Source organism: Catharus ustulatus, chromosome 2 (assembly GCF_009819885.2).
Source record: "Catharus ustulatus isolate bCatUst1 chromosome 2, bCatUst1.pri.v2, whole genome shotgun sequence".
In the NCBI taxonomy this organism is placed as follows: domain Eukaryota; kingdom Metazoa; phylum Chordata; class Aves; order Passeriformes; family Turdidae; genus Catharus; species Catharus ustulatus.
In genome coordinates, this window is record NC_046222.1 from 85,488,516 (window position 1) to 85,506,790 (window position 18,275).

The 18,275-nt window shown below is 38.3% G+C and overlaps 1 protein-coding gene across 3 annotated transcripts in view; it reads right to left on the minus strand.

The window, feature by feature from the left end:
- Nucleotides 1-527: 527 nt before the first annotated feature.
- FGF14 (fibroblast growth factor 14) overlaps nucleotides 528-18,275 on the minus strand; it is a 375,532-nt gene continuing 357,784 nt past the window's right edge. For all 3 annotated transcript variants that reach the window (XM_033051434.2, XM_033051432.2, XM_033051433.2), the window contains 2 exons: nucleotides 4,104-4,302; nucleotides 528-1,651 (listed from right to left, as the gene is read on the minus strand). In XM_033051434.2, the coding sequence (XP_032907325.1) occupies nucleotides 1,515-1,651; nucleotides 4,104-4,302 (336 nt within the window). In that variant the 3' untranslated portion in view covers nucleotides 528-1,514. The remainder of the gene's footprint in view (nucleotides 1,652-4,103; nucleotides 4,303-18,275) is intronic.

Consider the following 18,275-nt stretch of genomic DNA (forward strand, 5'->3'; position numbering starts at 1 on the left):
CCTTCCTCCCCCACAACACTGGCTTAATTGTTCACAAGTGACAAACTCAAAGGGTTAATGTTGTTTCTGGTAATATGATCCAAGGCTTCAATTTTATGATGTTTTTGATTTCTTCTAGGTTCATGTAGGAGAAAGTACAGTATATAGAGATCAAGGCAAGGCACCTTCAATCTAGCAATTTGGTGGGCATGTTATCCTAGGAAGCTGGGTGGAGGTACATACTGGGATATCAGTGAAATACATAGGACCGGACTTTGCATGCTTAGCTAAAAATAAAAATAAAGTTTTGTAATATGTCCAGTTTTAAAACTTCTTTTTTTAAAACACCAGAAATATTAAACTATAATTTGTAACTACCCTTTGCATTGGTGCTGCAAAAAAGAACACAACAACATCCTTGCCCATGCTTTGCTAAGTAGGTGTGGGATTCAGCCAAAAATAACAATGGCATTAAGTTCAGTTCCTTAAAAACAGGAAAGGATTATATTTGAAATGGATTTAGGTAGCACAATTCTGATTAGTCTTGCTTTTTTTTTTTTTTTTTCTTTTATTGGTGGTGGTTGTTTTTCAAACAATGAGGACTTAGTAGATGAAAAATGAGCCTTAATTCAGACCTACAAGGCCTACAAAATTCTTTGGACCCACTTTTCCAAAAATGAGTGGGTCTTGCTCGCTGGGCAAGGCAAATGTTACCATTACCAGTAAGCCTGTGATATGTATAAAACACACACACAAAAAGAAACTATAGGGGGATGCCAAACACACATCTCAGAAAACTCCCGTTGGTTGTGTTTGACACTCTTCCCTCCTCTTTAATGCCAACCTCAGAAGCACAGTATCTGTTACTAGAGTATTCACATTTAATCAATATTTTAAGCCAGAGACAACGATCCTATTCTTTATAGATATAATTTGTAATAATAGATTTTTGAAGGCTTCCTGATTCCCTGATTGCTTTCAAAACTAAGCCACCGGCAACACTTAAGTTATAGAGAAACACAATCCCTGCAAAAGGTCACAAACAGTGGAGCGAGCAGCCTTATAAAAAAGGGAAGAGAAATCCATAATAGCACAGGTTTACAGCATCTAACTAGAAATTACTTGATTATTTGTGTGCTACAAAATAGAACTTAAACACATGGATTTTGCTGAAACTGGACTCAAAAAGGGATTATGGGCAATTGTCAGCAGGCAAGGTATCAAGTGTACTTGTGAAGTATGTCATTCACATGAAGTGTCACAGTCACAGAAAAGATATTAAAAAGGCATTCCAATATCTGGTAGGGCATTCCATGGTCTGAGTTTAGCTGGTTCATCCAGGTGTCTTCTCGTTGTGGTGGAGCTACATGTTGAGATTTATCCACTTGCAACAACTCAGTTCAGAAACAGCAAAGGGCAAGCTGGTGACTTGCCACAAGCTGATCCACAGACACTGCCGAGGGGAAGTCTGGCAAGGATAAATCGCTCAACTGTACTTGGGACTCAGTAAAGTCACAACACCTGTGAGGATCTGGCTATGTCGTCTTGCTCTTGTTCACTGGTTTGCCACCATTCATTATTGCAGATGCACTTGTGCTTTTACTTGGAGTTACCCCAGCCTTTGGCACCGTTTCTCCAATATCATGCAAAGATGGTTCCCGATACATGGCAACTGAGGGGAAGGAAGAGAAGAGGAAAATAATTTTTAATAATGTATCATATATGAGAGTTCATGTCAAGTAAGATTTTCTGTGTTCCTCTTGCATACCTTATTTTGACAAACACTGGTTTTGCAACACAGAGAGAATTGCTGGACCCTCCAAAATTCTCACACTTCTTCTGCATCTGACTTAAAAATGCAGTAAGGAACTGCATTCTTGCTTCTTTAATAGATACTATAGCTTTTTGGAAATGAAAATCTTTGCATAAGGCACACAAAAATATACATGTTTATACACAAGTCTACATATACAACCTTAAATAAACATTAAATAAAGATGCGAGCTTTTAGAAGTAAAATGTGATAAGACAGATTGTAATTAAAAATGGGATCATACAGACAATTGTTGAGACTTAAGAGTTCTTTCTTAGTCATACATTGCTAGACTAGGCGAGGGTCCAGTTCCACTAAGTTGTATGTACATCAGACTCCCAAATCTGAGGAATTTGGCCATGGTCTCTTCTTCAGGTGTGTCTGATACATGGAGAGTACAAAAAGAGATTTGGGGGTTTTCCTTCCTCATTTCCAAAAACATATGCAGTAGCCACTGATCTCCACTGAATGTAGAAGTATAGAAAAGTACAAATTAAACTATTAACTGAATTCTTAAAGGAATTAGAGGTTTTTCCCTGGGCTTCAATCCCTATCTAACCACTTCAAATCCTTTGAGGGAAATATATGTATTCAATTACATGCAGTTCCAGCATTAAGCTGCCTTAATGATTAATGCTCTTGGATAATTCAATTTCATTTTCCATGTCACTCTATCAGGTAATATTTCCACTTATACCTAACTTCAGTTGCATTTATTTATATCAGAGTGATGTTAAAAGAGGTGTCACAGCAGTCAAAGGAATTAATCATCACACTGATTTTCAGACTGGGTGTGTGCTACCGCAGAGAGCACAATTCCTTCATCCCTTGGCTAATTAGAGTAGGAGGCTGGAGCATCAAAGTACTTGATCTTCAATGGTGTGAAGTTTCATAAGAAATGTAAAGGGCCCCACAGCATCATTAACTAATCAAATACTTGTTCTAACATTTCTAGTGACAGAATCGAAATCCTTTTATAGCTTCTGAAAGACTTAAATTAAATGTCTTCTATAGAGTTAAGTAACCATAAGGCTGGTTATGATCTATATCTTCAGAGTGGCCCCTAAATGTGTTTAGGGCACTTTGCTGATTAATTAAAAGAGCCTAGTGAAATAACACCGTGACCTACATAATTATTACGTTGAACAACATGAAATTGAACTATAAAGTAAGGAATTATACAGCAGAGCTGTCATATTTGATGATTCTCGTAGGCAATGTAAATCAAGTTCTTTCTAAGCATTGTCTAAGCTATTTTGATGAAGTTTGATCATCCAGACATTATTTTTAAAAAGTAACTTCTCTCCTAGTACATACAAATTTGCATTGCTTAAAAAAGTGCACTAGCGTTCCCTCCCTAGAAGTCTTAATATAATATAGAGGTATATAAATTATTTGTATTGTTGAGAGATTATGAAACAACTGTAAACTTTCACAAGACAGGGAAAGCACAAAGACATCAACCTGACTTCAAAAAAACATAAGATTATTCTGATTCTTTCCTTATGGTGAAACTAAAGTACTCGTCAAACTGATCCTTCAATCAAATATTTTAAGTTAAATATCAAAAGAAATTGGAACTGCTAACCAGAGCATTACTCTACTCTGGTATGTGTTTTCAGATGGTAAGAAATGACATAATTTTCAGAATGACTGAGGCTATGTGCAGCAATTAGAACAATGGATAGTGCCATCAGGACAAGAAGCAAAAGGCAGCATATGTTTATAAAGGCCTGCAGAATAGATAGGATAACACAAAAGTTCCAACATATAAATGGGTTTTTCGGAGAATGTGACATCATGTTGGTGTGTAAGGCTACTGTGACTGGTATTTGCTCCTATCTTGGCATTATACCACTTGGCGAAGTAACGTATCATGATTTATTTTATAGACAGACCTTTGTGTTTTGTATTAGAAAGCTTTTATTTTGAAATACTGACATTTCATCCATTCCCTTTATAATTCCCAATCATCCTACAATAATCATTATTTCATCCTGCCTAATGAAGGATTTTCTCACTGCAAGTCTCACAACAGCTTTTGTCTCTACCAACAGAATATTTTAAAAGCAGCACAATTCTCTTCCACGAAAGATTCCTTTTCCTGTAGAATGACCTCTCAGTCCCTGGAAAATCTTTTTACATATGCCCTTTGTAGCATCATTGCATGGAAGCACAAAACTTCTCCATGAAACTTTGGGAATGGCATTGGGATTGTGGGGCATGCACGTTCAGTAAGGGCATTTTGGAAACGGTTCCCTCTTTTTGTGAGATCTATAGGACAGTCTGCCAGAGATGGACTGAGCCTCACCTTCCAATGGCTTGGGTAGAAAATGAGCTGCTGGTTTTGTTTTCTTCACTCTGTTTCCTTTCATGACCTGCCCTTCTTTGTTCAGCCCCAAGAACCAGGCCCTCCCGGACTCCTGTTGTCTGTAGAGCATGGATGAGTAGATTACATAATAATTTTCAAAAACAGACTCCTTGAATTTGCACTCTGGTGTAAAAAGTTCCTGTTGGAAGAAAAAAAAAATTAAATGGTATCTCTTAAGTGCAGTATTTGTTTTGTTAGCTTACAAATATCTCATGATAAGTTTTATATATGATTTAAGAGAAGGTTCTGCTTTAAGACCAGAAGTTCTGTCTTTGTCTGGAAGACCTCCAGTGCACTTATTTCACTTCCCATGCATGCCTCAGTTTACCCATCTGTGCAAGAGACAGTATATTTTTAAGGTAGAAAGAAAACCACCTGGGTATAAAAGCACTATTTAAAATATAGGCATAATTATTGGTACTATGCTTATTTTTCTGATAGGATATCTTATAAAGATTAAGAAAGTCTATGTTAAAATAGTATTAATGAAATAACAGTTGTTCTAACTGAATGCAGCAGTCTCCCTCTTGTTTACAACAACTAATATTTGATGCATAAAGTGCTGTTACATATAATATAATATAATATAATATAATATAATATAATATAATATAATATAATATAATATAATATAATATAATATAATATAATATAATATAATATAATATAATATAATATAATATAATATAATATAATATAATATCGTATCATACCATATCATATCATCTCTAGCATTCCCTGTAGTCCAGGAAAATATCACCACAGGGAAATACCATTCTAATGTACAAATTTCTGGACAAAGAATAGTAATTCCTACTGGCATCCTCAGCATTCATTCCAAAGCTGGAATTTTTCTTCAGAAGTCACATCCAGTAATAGCAGTTGTCCTAAACTCAATATAGGTTAATCTAAGCACAAACTTCTGTAGCACAGTAGCCAAATACAGTAATTTCACGACTATAAGGCGCACCCTTTTGACTAAAATTTTTCCCCAAACCCAGAAGTGCGCCTTATAGTCCCGTGCGCCTTATATGATGTACAAAGTTGCTACATTTGCCACCCCAGAAGTGAGACCCGTGAGGGGGGGCGGTGCCACGGGACTGCCGAGTAGTGATGGGGAGGCAGCCGCGGGCAGCCCCAGGCACCGGGAGCAGCACGAGTAGGAAGGCAGGGGGTGGCCCCAGGCACCGGGAGCAGCGCGGGCAGGAAGGCAGGGGGCAGCCCCAGGCACCGGGACCAGCACGGGCAGGGAGGTGAGGGGCGGCCCCGGGCAGCCCCAGGCACCGGGAGCAGCGTGGGCAGGGAGGCGTTACTACTTTGTTACTTTGTTGTGCACGGCGGTCTGAGCTGAGGGGCCACAGCTGATAGGGGCTGGCGGGGCCGCAGTGCTGGGGGCAGCGGGGTCACAGCTGATAGGGGCCGGCGGGGCCGTGGTGCACCGAGCCGAGTAGGGACGGGCAGCAGGGCTGCTCTGCGGAGCCACGAGGGGGAACAGAATGGTGGCACAACGAAGCTGCAAGGGGGAACGGCACGGCAGGAACGCCGAGCCGAGCGAGGGACGGGCGGCACAGCAGGAGTGCCGAGCCAAGCGAGGGAACGGCACAGTGGCTCTGCGGAGCCGCGAGGGGGAACAGCACCACGGCAGAAGGAAGCCACAAGGGGGAGGCGGCCCCACAGCTGCGCCGAGCCACGCCAGCCGGCACCGGGGGTGGATGGGAGTGTCAGGGCCCACTGCACGGGGAGGGCGCCTGGGGCTGCCTTTGAAAGCCTATGCCGATCTGTGAAAAATGTTTGCAAATTGAACCCCTGCCAGTAAACTCCATGATCGCAGGTTTCCGTTACTAATTCGTTACTTTGTTGCGCGTGGCACGGATCTTCGTGGCAAAAAAAAAGTGCGCCTTATAGTCCGATGCACCTTATATGATCTACAAATTTGTGAAGCTTGCCGACTCCCGGGGAGTGCGCCTTATAGTCCGGTGCGCCTTATGGTCGTGAAATTACTGTAATTTATATATCTATAAATAAATAACACAAGTAACTAAAAAAATAAACAGTGTGAATATCCATTGAGACAGAAATTACCAAAATTCTATGAAAAAATCCAGCAAGTTAATAAGCAAATAAATATAAATTTAAAATATCACAAGGAAAAAAGAATTCTGTGCAAATGTGATTTTCCGTCTGTGGACCCATCTGCTGAAGCTGGTAGAAGAAATAAGACATAAAAGGAGGAGGTAGATGTGGGAAAGGGGGAAGTAGCTTGCTAAGATTTCAGAGCTCAAAGTTCTCAGCCCTGAATACTCTTTATATTTTAGTTATCTTTCCCAAAAAGAAAAAAAAAAAAAAAATCTAGAAACTTCACATCTTTTCAATTCTCCATTCACAGTATTTTTTTTCCATTTCTTTTTGTTCCAGGCCTCATGCGGTACTGAGTTAACACCCAGCAGGCAATGCATTTTCAGGGTCTCTATGCCATCCCCAACTGCCTATATATTGTAAGAATGTCACAGCTGTTTCTGCCACAGATTTATTTTCTGGAAATCAAAGTCCTTAAAGATACAGTTCCCTATACCAAAAAGCACGGATTAAAGACTTTTCTGAATGTGCACTGAATGTCACTTGGTGCACAACCCAGTTCTCCTAATCTGGTGGGGTACGTGGTATTGGTTTTGCCATGGTTTAAGTTACCACCTGTAAGCAAAGCTGTCTTGATGAACACCAGGTACACTATTAGCATTCCAATCTTTGAACTTCAGATTTAAATAAAATTAATTTATTTTATGCAGCAAGAGACTACAAGGAGGGAACAGCTGTGAAATAATTCCTGAGCCTACCACAAAATAGGTTACTTAGGCTGTGGCAGCCAGTACACTTAGTGTCTATAGGCCACACTCTTACAGGATGCAAAAAAAATAATTCTGAATTGTGCAATGGGCATCTTGCTGCAGTACCACTTCTTTACCCCTCCATGTGTACAACTGCATGTCAACTGCATATATATAGACATGTAGGTGTGTGTATATATACATATATATATATATATACACACGCATGCAAAAATGCAAAAAGAGTCTCTAGTAGAGGCACTGAATACTAATGACAGGAAAACACCTTAACTGCACCTTCTCCTTTGCCATGGGGCTTTTCCTCTGTCTCTTCAAAACTTTAAGACATCTGTTGTTTGTGTTACTCTCCTTTCTCCTCCACTGATTTCAAGTCACAGTAGGGCTCAAGGAGACTCAAAATAAAGCCAGAAGGCAAGGAGGCATGCTAGAGGGAATGCCTGTTACAGCCTAGCACAAGCATTTACATGCGAGTCATGTTCTTGGCTGTTGAAACAGCAGATGCTAATCAGGAAATGCCTACACAGCTCTCCTTATCGCCTACTTCACTGAAAATGCTACCCCCTGTGTTCCCCATGAAGTTTTACTTCCTTGTAAGACTCAATTACCATAAACACTGCTTCTTAGCCAATACTCACATTTTTTGTGCTATAAACAAAAGCTGTTTGTCATTCCTCTGTACTAGAGCTGCTTGGCTGCCTCTAAACACTATTTGCGTGTTTTCACTAACAATATCCATTATGATACTTAAACAAGATTCCTTCAATTCATGTCCCTTCCCCGAATCAAACCAGTCTCTTTCCTCTCTCATTTCTTTGGCATTGCAGTAGTGCTTCTGACAGTGCACAGTGTGAAATTGTAGGCATTTAAATTACCAAGTAAGAAAAAAATACACAGATTTTGTCAATGCAATTATTTGGCTACTCCTAGTTGCAGACTAATAGACTGGATGAATTGGCATCATTACTACTATGTAGTTATGAAAACCATAAAAATAGTCTGATTTTTTTTTTCCTGGTGTACAAGGAAGAGTCATACCCAAATACTGAATTCTGCCTAAACTACTACAGCTACCCTACTCCAAAGGTCTGAGCAGGGCAACAACTTTGAACAGGGTTTGCATTCATCCAGTATGTTAGGAGGCTATTCTGACTGGGTTAAACTCTCAGTCAAAAAGTCCCTTAAATGTTACTTACATGTTACTTTAAAGCAGACTAATAGTTCCAGTAGAATGGGGAGTATTCATTAATGAAAATTAAGCACCTGACAATTACTGTACTGAACTGCAGACACCAGTTCCTCTAAGGAAGGAGTTAATCAGAAGGAGACTGCTGAAATGTCCCCCTTCTCTGGGGCTCAGGTGAAATTGAATATTTCTAAGTTAAGAGTGGTGCCTGAAGTCTGGCCTCAGACACCATCTCAGTTGGCAGAAAATCGTTACAGTATTTTCTACAGTAAAGTAACCATAACACCTAAGATATTTTTGCATGTACCTAGGTAAAATCTAGATCTGTATATCTTAGACTTAATGAGAACTCCCAGAAAATTACTAATGTGCTAACAGCACTGATATTAAAAAACAAACAAACAAACAAACAAAAAACCGTTGGTGATTTAATTTAAACATACTGTTGGGGGTAAAGGCAGAACAGGGTGTTTTATAAGGGAAACTGAGTAGTGAGGACACTCCCCTAGGCTACCTCCCTATCTGTATCCAACCTGAAGGAATCCATATCTGCATCTAACTGACATGAATAATTTAGATCTTCCCTGCAAGAATGACTTTTTGGGTTTTGATCCCAGGACATTTTGTATTAGGAAGTGAATGAATAAATTGCAAAACCAGACATGTCTTGCAACAAGAACTTGTGCTCAGGATTTCTCTTTCAAGGTCAGAACCCAGATTTAACTTGTAGTTTTACATAAAAAGTGGTTTTGTCCTGTCAAAGTAACATTTGAAAAATAAAGTGTATACAAGCTGCCAATTTCCAAAACCCCAGGAATGGATTTTGGTTGTGAACTGCAATCTGATACAGCTTCCCAGGTCCCAGAGAAGTGAAGGATATATTACACTATGCTTTGCTGAGAAGAATTTTCACTTGCATATTGTTCTAGATTCTCATCAAATTCATTACTTGATGTGAGTCCTATTCGGAGATATTTAATTCTAGTTGCAGTAGCATTAATTGCTATTTAAAGACTGTGAGTTCAAACTTTTGAAATGAAAAGTTCTGTCACTGCAGAGTTCTTAGTTTTGGGATCTCCACCAGCATTGCCAAATCTTAGCATTATAATATTAAAAATGATGGGGTTTTACCACATGGAATCATGTGGTGGTATCAGAATCTACTTTCATATAAGAACAATATAAAAAAGAAATAAAATAAAAATAATCATTACCTCTTCTCAAATCTGGGAGTTTCTGAACAACAGAGCTCAGGTTACTTGTGGTGTCAACACAAAGACATAAGGGCTCTTGGAAAGTAATTCAGATGACAACTGAGATGAATTCCTTACCAAGTAATGTCTTCCTGTCAATCAAAAGCTGAGGTCTGACATGATGAAGCTAAGCCTCAATGCCAATCAATAATATGGCACTGTAGAAAGTGGCTATCATTCAAAATCAAAGTACAGCAAACTTTATTTTCCCACAAGCCACTGAGAAATTGAAAATATTTGAATGGATTATCAGTGTAACTTCCCACTGCCATGATTTCACAATTTAGTCTGTTCAAGTCAGCCAGCTTTAGAGAAGTTGCACATATCTATTCTTAGTCATGACCTTTCACTTAAAATAAACCCCACAAAGCACACCATTTTCCTAGTCCAGGTCTCAGGAAGAAGAAATATGCTGTGAACCACACAGTTACAAGCAAAACTAGCATGACAACACTAGCCACATAGCTTCCAGATATTGTTTAAAAATTGAATGGACGCCTGCAGTTTTAAATTATACTTCTGTTCTGTAAATCAATAACGAACTGTCAGAACTGAAAAGAAAGTAACCTCCCATTGCACACCATGAGGGACAGCTTAAGAACCTGGCTCTACAATGTTCAGCTGTACCAACAATAAGGGCTCCCACAAAAGTTTCCTACCTTCTAGTCCTGAACCTTTAAGCCTCTTTAGTTTTGTTTTTTATTCTGAAATATAGGAAGGTAGGGCATTAGTTACAGCTCACAGAAGTGATAAAGCTAGCAGATACCCTCTTGAATTGTAGCCAGCAGCAAACAAGGAGGCAGTGGACTCCCCTAGAGATGGGCACAACAGGACTTGCTCATCAACCAGGCAGCAAAAGCACAGCTGTAGGCTGGACTAGCTGCAATTTCTCCTTGGTGCCATGCAGAAAATACAATTGCAACACAAACTCAAAGAGATTTCCAGGAAAGGATCAGCCAGTCTAATCAAGCACTGCAAAAAAACCTGATACTATTCATTATTTGCTCCTAAAAGCACAGGTTATGGAACAGGACCTAGAGCTTTTGAAATACAGGTCAAGTGGAATCTGCCTGATGCAAACATCTCATGATCAGAAAAAAAAAAAAAACACCAACACATCCAATCAATGGTCTCAGCATGGCAGTAGGTGGTTATCTTCTTTCTACTTTTTTTTTTTTTGAGTAAAAATGATGACAAAGGATTCTTAAGGACAGACTAGAGAAAGGGCAAGACGAGTTTTGTGGAGGCTTATGTGAAATTTCTGCAGGGAGAGAAAAGCAGCACAGAGTCAGCACAAAAGTGTTTTGAGAGTTAGAGGCTAGCAACACAGAAATAAAAAGAAGGAAATGACATTTTAATAGTGGATAGAAAGGTTGGAAATGAGTCATGAAGACTGGTCTTAAGGTTGAAAAGAAGCAGTCTGCTTAATGAGGAAAATGCACTCAAAAGAGAAGAGAAATTAGTTAAAATAATGAAGGTGGGAAATGAACTTTGTGGCAGTTCTGAAGAGAGACTATGGGGGTAGCGCTGTATTCCTCAGTGCAGGAGGGGAGGATGCTGCAGTGATCAAAGTGTGAAATTATGAGATCCCAGAAAACGGTTGTAGTGGGGGAACAGCATATTAGTGCAGCAAAAACCTGTAAGATCTGGAGTCTTCTTGTGCACATGAGACTTGGAATGCGCTTAAATTGATATTCCAGTGACTAGCTGCACATTGAATTAGGTGAGTTAGACTACCTTCTTACAGTTAACCTATTTGACAAATGCTTGTGTAGGAAAACAAAAAAATCACTTAATATTTCCTGTCCATTACACCAAATTTTCTCAGCACTTAAGATGGCTACAAGTCACCAGTTTGAAACCAACTTGTGCATGAACTACTCTTCGAATGGCAGAAAACACAGCAACACATGGTTACGTCCCTTATGAATTAAGGAGAAATTTATATTCTATTTCCTGCAGGTTAAGGAGACATTTAGTGTATTTGGGCTTAGAAACACCTTTATACAAACATAATTTTTAAAAATCAGAACAAGAACAAGCAAAGTTATCAGAATATTTTTATGTGCAAACTGGCCAAGTAAGATACCAAGAACACAAGACTTTAGATGCCACTGCAAGCTTTGCAGTCAAATTACTAACTTCAAAAGTAAAGGCAGTAATAGCTGAGCCTGACAATTCTATAGATGTCCTACGAAAGCAGCAAACACTCACAGCTCTTTTCAAACACTTTCCACCATTTTCTGACAGAAAATTTCCTCAATAAATTATAACAGTCAGAGAATGCCTTTATTGTCTCTTCTAAGCTAACGTTATTTCTGTTTTAGAAGATTAATAAATGTGGTCTTTAAAAAAGGAGAAAGTTATAAAAAGAGGACTTGCTGTCATGCAGGTAAAAATCAGAGATGATTCTTGCTGGTTGAAGAATCACTGAGAGTACATTAAAATGTCAGCATGTAAAAGAGAACTTTTAGCTAGGATTTCTGTATCTCACTTTCAAGTTCTTTAAAGACTTGAAAATGTGGCTATAACTGCTTGTAAAGAAATAAAACACTTTTGACTAAATTTAGGCAAAAGTCAATGTAAATTAATGTTATTGCAAATATTAGCACTTAACTAGGATTCTAAATAGCTGAGATATGAATGCTAATATTGATCATGTAGCAATTCTTTTATTCATGTACATTCATAAGCACCTAAAATAAGATAATGAATAAAATTCACATAATATACATAAAGATAAGCTAACAAAAATTAGATTGAACAGATATCTGTGTGTTTAAGAATCACAGAATCACAAGAGTTAGGGTTGCAAGGGACCTCTGGAGATCATCTACTCCAACACCCTTAACACTGATCGAAGTCCATGTCTGGCTTAATTTTATGTCCAGATTGAAATCATAGAATCATTAAAGTTGAAAAAAGGCATCCAAGATCATCAAGTTCAACCTTTGACTGAACACCACCCTGTCAACTAAACTGCAGCACTAAGTGCCACATCCAGTCATTTCTTGAACAGTTCCAGGGAGGGTGACTCCACCACTTCCTTGGGTAGCCCATTGCAATGCTTAACCACCCTTTCAGTGAATAAATTCTTTCTGATGTCCAACATGAACCTTCCCTGGTACAGTTTAAGGCCATTTCCTCTTGTCCTGTGTCTTGTTTGCCTGGGAGAAGAGGTTGACCCTCACCTGCCTACAACCTCCTTTCAGGTAACAGTAGAGAGTGATAAGGCAAAACCAGAATAGAGTATCTTGGTTAAGTTTCCTTACTTCACAATAGATAGGTTGCTTTGCTTACAGCTAGAAGCTACGGCCATATTAATGCATAATTTATTATATTTCCATGGAAGGCAGAACACAGAGCACATATTCTTTCATAAACTTATTATTTGAAAGATGAAACAATGGTGTCAGATAAAAAATTATTTTAAATAATAACTGCAAGAATGATCCCAAATTACTACTTATATATACTAGCCAGGAGAAGTCATATTTTTCTCTCTCCTTCTTACACAGAAGTTACTATTATGTGACAGGCAGTGCTCTTGCATTAATCTTCTTTTGACCACTATCTACATTACAGTCATCAACTCAGTGGGACAGAGTGGAGGTAGAACAAATTTCCTTGATATAAGCTTTTCCAATATATGTTATTTGATGTTGAACAATTTGACTCAAAAAATGACCTAATGTTTGTGAAATGTAGCCCATCATGAAGATCAAAAACATAAGCCTCACACTGGGAATGAGTGAGTAGACGTTGTTTAAACACAAGATAAATTTGGGGCAGCAGCCTGGAAAAGGTTACTAATTTTCCAAACTGTCTTTATGACATTCATTCCAAAACTAGTATACTTCACTAAATGCTCAAGAGTAGAACCACTAAAAAAGTGCTGCATCCCCTGAATAAAAGAAGCAGAAAAAACCCCCTATGGTTTGGGTCTGGGAATCATCTGCAGCCCACCAAGAGCCACCACATGTTACAGCGCATGGCCAAGTTAGACCACAGACACATGAAGGAGAGAAAAGTTATTTTCTGCTTCATTTAAACTCTGAACTTTCACAAAAATGTATAATTTTTGTCTTGGGTACATCTTTGGCTTAAAAGGAAATGCAGCCAGAATCCTTGTATCACTGAAATGAGATATTCGTTCTTCCAGAGCATAATCTCCTCCCCACCTAATCCTCAGCATCTACCTTCCCTTGAGATTCAAATGTGCAGTAAAAATTGCTTTAAGGCTTCATCTTGAACACAGAGAGACATCTTTTATCTCCTGTACAGCATCTGTGATTAAAGAAACTCAGTCTCAACAAGAAAGGCAGATGCCCCAAGGCATGACTAAGAGAAATTGCATGCATTGTAGGGAATATTTTCTTCCAGTACTGTCATGGGGGGTTTTGGAGAAGAAGATGAGTAAACCAGCCTATGTTTGATGGTCACTTCCACTCAGAACAACCATAATTCATCAGTTTGTCGACAGCACCAGGCTCTCATTTAGAAAAGGTCAATGCCAAGGGAAAAATGGGACAGCACTAAATTAAGAGACTGAAAGGAAGGATTTAACAACATAGCTGTTGAAACAAACTATGATGGTTGGGGAGGAAATTCTCCTCTGGTTGCCCATCAATCCAGTGTTCTGTCCCTGGATGAATAATGCAGGAGGAATACAGAGACACTCAGTCATAGACCAAACCTTTCCAAATGACAGTGGAACTTTCTGACACAAGTTTCTCCAGACACTTGCAGTCTCTACTGTAGATAATTTTCTGCAATGCAAATTCCTCATAAAATAAAGCAAAAACTATAAAAGAAAAATGCAAAAATAGTTACTGGAATGGCCAAATACCCAAAAAGAACCAAGGAAGATGCCTTTTTCTAGTTGTTTACCACAAGAAAATTTCTGTTCTCTCTAATGCACTGAAATACTGGATAAATAAAAATGATTACAGTTTTTGCCACCAGTGTGCAACATCAGATAATATGGTATATTTTCATATACATGGTGTTTTTGTAGACCTCTCTCAGTATGATAGTACAACATGTCCATAACTATGTACAAATGCAAAAGTAAACATAAATAGGTGCAAATTTAGAGGTATTTTTCAAGGTATAATTTAGGGTCTTTCAGTTCTACATGTTCTTTCTAAAAGATGTGTGAACTTATGAAAGTTCAAAATGGGTGTACTTTACAAGCTGAGAAGCTAGACAAAGTTGCAAGAACACTCAAGCTATATGAAGTGGCCTACTTTAGTGTACTATTTATTTTTTCTTTAGTTGTGAGCCTGTTTTTTTTCCTTGCAGCCTTTCTCTATGACCTGACAGTGTATGAATTATACTGTCTAAAAAACAACTATTATAAAAGACAGAAGCTGTACTAAATAAAAGTCAGGAGGGTAGCTCATATTAAATTATAATTATATGAAATTTTTGCTAATGTCTCTTTCTCATCCTTTTGCTGTTGTACACTCACTGTTCATAAGAATACGAAAGGTAAATTCAGAGTAACCTTAGTCTGCTGAGACTTGTGTAAGGCAAAACTACTGTGATGACTATTGAATGTCATCAGATCTCTGAGAAAATGCATTAGTTAAGTCTTCTCTTAGTTTCACAACTCAATATAAGCTGCAGTTTATCACTGAAGCCTGGGAAGCAAAGGGAACAGAGACAATTTTCAGATGTTTGTTACTTAAATCTTGTTATACAGCGAATATGTGTTTTAGGAGAAGCCACCAATTTCTTCCTTCTTTCACTGTACATCTTTTTGCCCATCTTTGTTCTTCTTCTTTGAAAGCACAACTAAATATTCAACAGGCTTTCCCCATTTCCTTCCAAAGCAGCTTTCACATATGAAAACAAAGGGCTGTAGATCCAGTCTCTGTTGTTTTTCAGTCTCTCCTTTTCCAATGAGAAGATAGAAAATGATGGACATCAAACCAGAAACCTAGCCAAGACCTGACAGGCAAACAAGCTCTTCAATATTCTGTACCATTTCCTGTTTTATGCATTTTTCATTCTTTCATAGAGATAAATGCCTACAGCACTGTTCCACTTAAAAATAAAAAGTCAGTGCACCCAACAAACTGCTGCCTGCCATGAAATATCTGTCCAGAAAATACAACACAAGAGCCAACTTGCCTGTCCTGAAATTAATAAATGTAAATAAAAAATCTGAAAAGTCTTTCTATAATAGAATATATATATGTATACATAAAATGTAAATAGCAATGTTCACTTAAAATATTTCTGTTCATCTAGAGATCTAAAAATATGTTCCTATTATTATTTGATTTTCACACATCTACATAATTGATACTTCAAGTATCCATTATCAGAAGAAACTTGAAGTACTAGAGACTCATACCCAAACGTTCAAAAACTGTACTCTGAATCAATACAAAAGAAAATCTATTATGTTTCCTGTTTTAACTAAACAATTAATGAGAAATAAAATGTCAGCCACTTAAAAGTATTTTTGTGGAATGGAATCACACCATTAACCAGTTGGAAATTGTGAAAATAAACAAGTCAGACACTTTTGGGTACATGTTTATACGCTAAAACCCCAGAAATTTAATGTCTCTCATTAGAAAGGAGATGATTACATGCAACTCCTAACATACTCAGCAGTGATGCTTGGTTTTGTTTATGGATGGGTGACTCCAAGGTGGTTATAGCTACATCCTGATGTTCAGATAAAATTCCCCTCTCAGCAGTAAACTCTTAAGGGTTGATTATGTACAAGATGAATATAGATGCCTGGAAAAACCCATAAAGGTACAAAAATCAGAATGGTAGCAAAGGGCTATGGTTTTTGTTTGCCTCAGTGTTACAATATGCGTTGCAGAACAAGAAACAAAACAAAACATAACAAAAAAAACACTTAAACAAAACAACAACAAAAAGTAGTTATATAAAGTAATTTTCATAACAAGAAACAAAGCAAGATTTTTGTCCAGAGCTGATGGTAACTGTGTTATAATCAATGCCAGTACTAACTCAAGGTGGTAGAAGTCTGATAATTTCTTAAAAAATCATTTCATCAAGCCACTATGTAACTACTTGTCTATTACAGGATATTCCTGTAGCCATCCTGAGAAAGTCAGCACTTAGTGTTGCATGAACACAACACATTTATCCTACAGCAGCTTCAATCTATTCATGAACTGTCCCGGTGAATAATGAGATGAAAATATCCAACTTTTAACCCTTTTAATCTACTCCTGCGGAAAGCAGACTGTAAAACATAACAGCTTCTTCAGAGAGGCTCAGCTGTTGTGAATATATTTCCAAGAAAGCAATGAGGTTTTATGTATTTGAGGTTATGGTTGCTTCAGCCAGTGAGCCCCAGCTGATGCCTGGTGATTGGTGCCTCTGCAGTCACCCTGCTTCCAGCTGCCTCCTTGCTTACAAGATTGGGGGATTTTTTTGTCTTTTAATATTTGTTGATCTACATTCAATTTTCCTTGTCCATTCCCTTCAAGTCTTTCAAGAACCTTTTGGATCTTTCTCCCCCAGTAATCAAACCATAAAATATTGCTATAGGCCAGAGGAACTTCTTGTTCTGAGAATGTCACACCTGTTTCTATACCTATATATCCTGAGGATTGTAACTGTTTACTTTGAACATAGGTTTGACTGGCTGCTTATTCTTTCACGTTTAGAGCTATAAACATGCAATTTGCTTATCCTCAGCTTTATCTGATTTGAAAAATCAGATTGGATTTTCAATTTCTTCCCCTTTCCTAAAGGCTTTGCGTGACACATGTTCGTAAAATCTATCAAAATTACATGCGTGTTCTGCTGTTATTCCCATTGGATTATCTCACCAAGTCCTTAAACTAAGCAAAAATGCAGATGAAGGACCTGTGTTTAGACTTAAACTCTTGTTCCATTTGTTTACATTTCTGTCAGATTCTACCTTTTACATTGGTCCAGAAAGATACAAGTAGTCCCATGTGAGTCCTGTAGTCTGTGTATAAGAGCCTATTTTTCAATACTTTAGTCACCACAACTGAATTTGGTTCTCATGCTTGTATTAAAGAATTAGATATGCACGTGTTTCTTTCCCCTGAAAACTCCCAGTACTGTTCCTTCGTACAATCAACAGATTATTTTTGCCTTGCTGCTCGTAATTCCTTACAGAACATGACTTTTTAGATCCATGAGCTCCACTGAAGAGGCAAGCAAATGTGCCCTTTCGGCTGGGACTGCAGCAGTTGGTGTGACTCAGTGCCTGCCAGGGCTGATCTCACTGGTGCTAACTCGCAGTGGCCCCCAGGGACTGCCCTGTGCTGCGTCCCCAGCCATGCCCTCTGCAGCACTGGCACACACCCCGTGCAAGGGGAGAGCCTGCAAGACGGGATAACTCACAAATGAGCAACACACTGGCTGTGTGCATGATCCACAAGGGCCAAGGTCAGAATAGAACACAGACATAGTTTAAAATGCATAAAAACAATGACTTGGGGAAGAGCAAATTAAAGAGTGAGCATAGAAAGGGAGCTTTGACTTCAATAAATGAAAGATTTCCCAAACTATAATCTGCACTATACTCCTCTGATTTTGCTGCCCTGATTTTTTTTCCCTCTTTTTCTTTCTTTTTATATTTACCTGTGAGTTTTAACCTATCATCAGTGGTATTTCTTCAGAACTTTATTCATACCACCTCCCCCACTGAGTTTAGAGACTATTACCCACTATTGTTCTGTTCAAGTACTTGATTTCTGTATGGATAGGATATAAAGGATGGGAAAATAAGACTAAGGAGACCGAGTCTGCTCATAAAGGGTTGGAGTTGCTGTATTTCATGTAACAAAACCGAGATTGC